The sequence below is a fragment of the Cebus imitator genome, unplaced genomic scaffold, assembly GCF_001604975.1.
Source record: "Cebus imitator isolate Cc_AM_T3 unplaced genomic scaffold, Cebus_imitator-1.0 Scaffold0, whole genome shotgun sequence".
Classification (NCBI taxonomy): Eukaryota; Metazoa; Chordata; class Mammalia; order Primates; family Cebidae; genus Cebus; species Cebus imitator.
Genome location: NW_016107315.1, coordinates 1,490,701 through 1,495,685, shown reverse-complemented (window position 1 = coordinate 1,495,685; position 4,985 = coordinate 1,490,701). Strand labels below are relative to the sequence as shown.

The following is a 4,985-nucleotide window of genomic DNA, read 5'->3' as shown; positions in this document are numbered from 1 at the left end:
CCAGCTAATTTTTGGTTTTTTTTTTTTTTAGAAGAGACAAGGTTTCACCATTTTTGCCAGGGTGGTCTTGAACTCCTGACTTTGTGATCCACCCACCTCAGCCTCCCAAAGTGCTAGGATTACAGGTGTGAGCCACCATGCCTGGCCTTGTTTTTATTTTTAAGAGACAGGGTCTCATTAGGTTGCCCAAGCTGGTCTCAAGCTCCTTGGCTCAAGCAATTCTCTTGCCTCGGTCTCCCAAGTAGCTGAGATTACTGTGCATGCTCCTGTGCCTGGCTCAAAAAATCAAGTAGCTGGGATTTCAGGTGCATGTTACTGTGCCTAGCCCAAACAGATTTTTAGTTAAAAAAAAAAAAAAAAAAGCTTAAAAGACCTAAATTAAACTGCAGTGGGTGAAAAATACAGGTTTGATGGAATGCTAAGAACATAATAGGTCCAGAAAAGCTTCACTACAGCTTGATTACTAAAGACTAAAATTGGACCCCAGTATCATTTAAGCCATTCCTCCCAATAAAAAAAAAAAAAAATCAATTTCCAAACACTTTAAACATGGACTCTGGACCAAATTCCCCGCAATCTACTGATGGGCTTCCAACTCACCTTCGCTTTGGTGCCCTAATGAAGAGCTCACAGAGAAGTCTGCCCTGTTCATCCTTATAGTCTCGGATGGTGTTATAAAGTTCATGGCACACGGCAATCTACACATTAGCAAAGGAGAAAAATCACCAAAAAAGTGAACAGAAAGCCAGTGTAGGCATAAAAATTATTTTCTAGGCAAATAGATAAGAAAAATGATGACTCTCAATATTACCAAACAGGCTGAAATATGCTGACAGTACGTCTCCTTTTTTTTTTTTTTGAGATGGAGTCTCGCTCGGTCACCCAGGCTGGAATGCAGCGGCGCAATCTCAGCTCACTGCAACCCCCACCTCCAGAGTTCGAGTGATTCTCCTGCCTTAGCCTCCCGAGTGGCTGGGATTACAGGCACGTGCCACCACACTTGGCTAATTTTTGTGTTTTTAGGAGATGGGGTTTCACTATGTTGGTCAGGCTGGTCTCAAACTCCTGACCCCGTGATCCACCCACCTCTGCCTCCCAACGTGCTGGGATTACAAGCATGAGCCACCGTGCCTGGCAAGCATGTCTCCTTTCAAACAATCGAGTTGACTAACTTTTTGGCATCTTCCATCACATTCATGCTCCTGGTGATTTTGTCTTTTAAACTAAATCAGTTCATCACTCTCTTGCTTAAAGCTATCCAACAGAAGGGTTTCTCAGTACATATAGAATAAAACTCTAAACTCTTAACACTGCTTGTGTGGGCCCTACATACTCTGAATGGGTGGAGCCTGCCAATTTCCTTCTCCTTCCCGACCATCTACTACTCTGTAACCATGACACACTAAACCCATCCCTGACTCAGCCCCTCAGCACCGGTTCTCTCTGTCTGGAACTCTCTTCCAGGGGATTCACACCAAAATAGCCCAAATCACCCAAAATTTTCTTCTTAGCACTTATTACTGGCTGAGGGTATATTATTCTTTATTCATTTACTTGTTTACACTCTACTTCCCCCACTAGAATCTAAGTTCCATGTGAAAAATGGGCTTGTTTCCCACATGGCTAAATCCCAATCATGAGAACAGTACTTTCACATGATAGGCACATAGTTATTTGCTAAATGAATACATGATGTAACACACTGAAATTATTCATAAGACTATACATTACTCTAAGACTTAGCTGAATACATACTGTTCATAAAAGACTATCAATCCAGAGAATCTTAAAAAAAAGTGGAGACGCCTTGCACTGTAACCATTTTACCATTAAAGGGAAGATAGGGTAATCGTGGGAAAAGCAGGCAGAAACCAAGTGAACCAAGTTACTCACAGGATCTACAGTTGGAAGATTGGAAAGTCTCCTCCTTTTCCTGCTTGGGCCTGGTGTGGACACAGAATGGTGCCCATCATCAAAGTCCCCGCTGACACTGCTGGAAGGGGAGGTAGCTCTTCTTCTCTTGGAACCCATGGAATCCAACTTCTTCTAAAAGAAATAATTAGCCATGTTCTTACATTTAAATAGAGTCTGTCACCAAGCCCTCAGCTGGTCACCTGCTATCAAACTCCTGGCTCACTTAGGAGGACAATTTAACATGTTACAGTTTAGCTAAAAGGTTTTTTTTTTTTTGTTTTTTTTAAAGTCCTGGACTTCCTTGTTGCAGTGTTTCACTTACCGGAGTGCTATACCTTCCATTTTGATGGGACAAATTCAATGAAAGTATATTCATTTGTATATCACCAATCTGAGTGACTCAACAACTTCTAGTTCCAAATTTGCCCTAGACTGGAGTTTCCCAACCTACATGTAATAGTACATTGGCGTGCTGAAGGTATTAATCCTTTAGCCCCTAGACGGTCAGGCAGGCCTGAGGTATACAGGCCCCAATATATCCACCTCTGGAGCCAGCACCCATCTGCTTTGCCATGTGCCTTACAATTATGATCATCTGCTAGGTGGGCCACCACGTGGAAAAGAGTAGGAAGCAGAGCCTAAGACAAATGAGTTATGCAAAAAGGTAAGGGGACAGAGGACAATTAACCTTCTAGTATTTTAGATGTACTCGAAAAATAATATCCTGAAAATGAATGTCCTCCATTCATTAAAGCAGGATCCACAAAACATATCTCTGGAAAACACTTAACGTGACTTGTTATACGTAGACAGAAGTACAGAAAAACTGTCCTTTGAAACTCTTCTGTTAATCCAATCTAATCGCCTTTTCAGTGATATGACGTACTCTACTGCCCATAAATTTTGAAATCACAGCTTTAAATCTTAGTAGATCCTCTCAAGAGCACCTCATACATGAGCTTTCAGGTCACAAATAAATATCTGCTCTCGTTTGGGGCTGGCTAAGAAACTAATCTTAAGGCAACTTTACAAATACATGCATTTAGCTATAACACAAGAAATGCAACCACTGAAATTGTCTGCTACAGATGGACTAGTATATATCCAAGAAAGTCCTGCAATGCTTATATTGTGACACAATCTTAACAATATTATCCAACAGCATATTGCAATTTCAAAGGCCTTTTTCTAAAGCTAAAAGATCCCAGTTTGACTCACTCACACTGAAGGTATTGATCCTTCAGTCCCTGAGGTAGTCTGGCAGATCTGGGGGTTAGAGGCTCCAAGGTATATTACTTCTGGAGTCAGTGCAGCATCTGCTTTTCCATGTGCCTCACAATTATGAGGTACCTCATACAACTAGAGTACCTCATAATTGTAAGGTACAAGGAAACACTGAATTTCAGGACACTATGATACCAGGAGATTAGAATGATTAGAACAGGAGAGCACTAGTTGCCAGTGGTATGGAGAGAAAAGTTGGGGATTTCCAGAAAACAGAAAGAAGGAGCAAAACAAACACATTTGAAAATCCTGGTGAGCAATTAAGAAAAGAGACTTCAGAAGTCTCATCTCTTTCTCCAAACTAAAGACCACACAGTGTTTGAAACAAAATCTATCATGATGATGTTCCTTACTCTAGGCTTCGGTTTGTTATACGGTATTAGTTTGAAGTAGCTAAAAGTGGTTAAAAGCATCAAAATACTTAGCCAAAACTTAGGCAAGCTTTGCTGATTTTTGTTCTTTTTATATAAAAGGCTGATATACCGGGCTCAGTTCATTAAGATAAAGAAATTAAGGACCAATCCCTTTTAAACAAGCTATGACAAAGACACAAGTGAATTTGAGGGAACCTTTATGGAAGGGGTAACAAAAATTTAAGAAAGGTGGAAGAAAAAAGGCAAGGAAGGACAGATAAGGGAAAGGGTGTAGATAATCAGTAATTTACCAGCTTTACCAGAGCACAACCAGCGCCTCGAAAAGCCAGTCTCCTCATTATGTCTGAAGGCCAAGTGAAGCCAGTGGGAGAAGGAAGGGCTTTAGAAGTACTGATTCAGTGTTAGTATTTTCAAAACTGAAAAAGAGAACAAGGCAGAAAAGAGGGAAATAGAAAAGGGTCAGAAGGAGTAAAAACGAGTACGAATAGACAGAAAACATTCAAATAGAACTGCTAAAGGAAGATACAGAGAATGGAGAAAACAGGCATATCAGCTCTCTTGTAACTTGCAAAGGCTCAGGCATTAACAGTACCTGACAGTTCTTCCATTTTAAAACCAAATGCTTTCATATGTTTAAAGATGTCTCATTTAGGTTCCCCTTTACTCACATTAGGAATGACTGTCAATTCCAGGAATGAAGCATGCCTGCCCAACTGCCCCCTAGTCAATAAGAGCAGAGTTCAATCACAGAGCTGGAATGAAGAGTGAATACATGTGGGAGGCTCACATGTGACACCAACTGTTGTCAAGCTGGAACAAACCAAGAATGGCTCATGTGAGCAAAAGGTCTAGAAAACACCCACCCCCACAAAAAAAATTCAGAGAAAGAACATTTATTTCCAAAGTCCTAGCTGCATTGGAGATACCATATAAAAATTTGACAAGGTTTAAAAAAAAAAAAAAAAGCCAACCATTTTGTCAGGAGTTCAAAATTACTTTTATAAATAATTCACTGAAAATCAAATGACAAAAAAAACATAAATTACCACCATACGTATGTAGTTTAGATGATACAATATCCCAAAATCCTTGAACCATTAATTTACTTTGGAAAAACAAGAAAAATATTCAACTTAAGGATAATATTTAAGTATTTTTTTAATCAAGGAACGTTTTAAAATGTATTTTGGAAGTTTGGCAAGAAGGGCCATGTTATGAAGTAGGAGAAACCACAGGACCAGAATAGGAGTCCCAAGTCTTCCACCTCTGATTATCAGCTTGATGTTGCCTGAGTGACAGCCTCTCAGGTCTGTTTCTTCATCTCTAAAATGAGAACTTAACGCCAGGCACGGTGGCTCATGCCTGTAATCCCAGCACTTTGGGAGGCCAAGGCCAGTGTATCACTTTGAGGCC

The 4,985-nt window shown here is 40.3% G+C and overlaps 1 protein-coding gene across 26 annotated transcripts in view; it reads right to left on the bottom strand.

Annotated features, from left to right (window-relative positions):
- Positions 1 to 4,985, bottom strand: part of PBRM1 (polybromo 1) — a 147,016-nt gene that overhangs the window by 139,132 nt on the left and 2,899 nt on the right. For 12 of the 26 annotated variants that reach the window (XM_037736075.1, XM_017539396.2, XM_037736418.1 and 9 more), the window contains exons 2-5: positions 4,241 to 4,382; positions 3,863 to 3,988; positions 1,894 to 2,046; positions 601 to 698 (exon numbers count right to left, since the gene is read on the bottom strand). In XM_037736075.1, the coding sequence (XP_037592003.1) occupies positions 601 to 698; positions 1,894 to 2,046; positions 3,863 to 3,910 (299 nt within the window). In that variant the 5' untranslated portion in view covers positions 3,911 to 3,988; positions 4,241 to 4,382. The remainder of the gene's footprint in view (positions 1 to 600; positions 699 to 1,893; positions 2,047 to 3,862; positions 3,989 to 4,240; positions 4,383 to 4,985) is intronic. The other 14 variants (XM_017539540.2, XM_037736590.1, XM_037736640.1 and 11 more) reach the window with 8 other exon arrangements.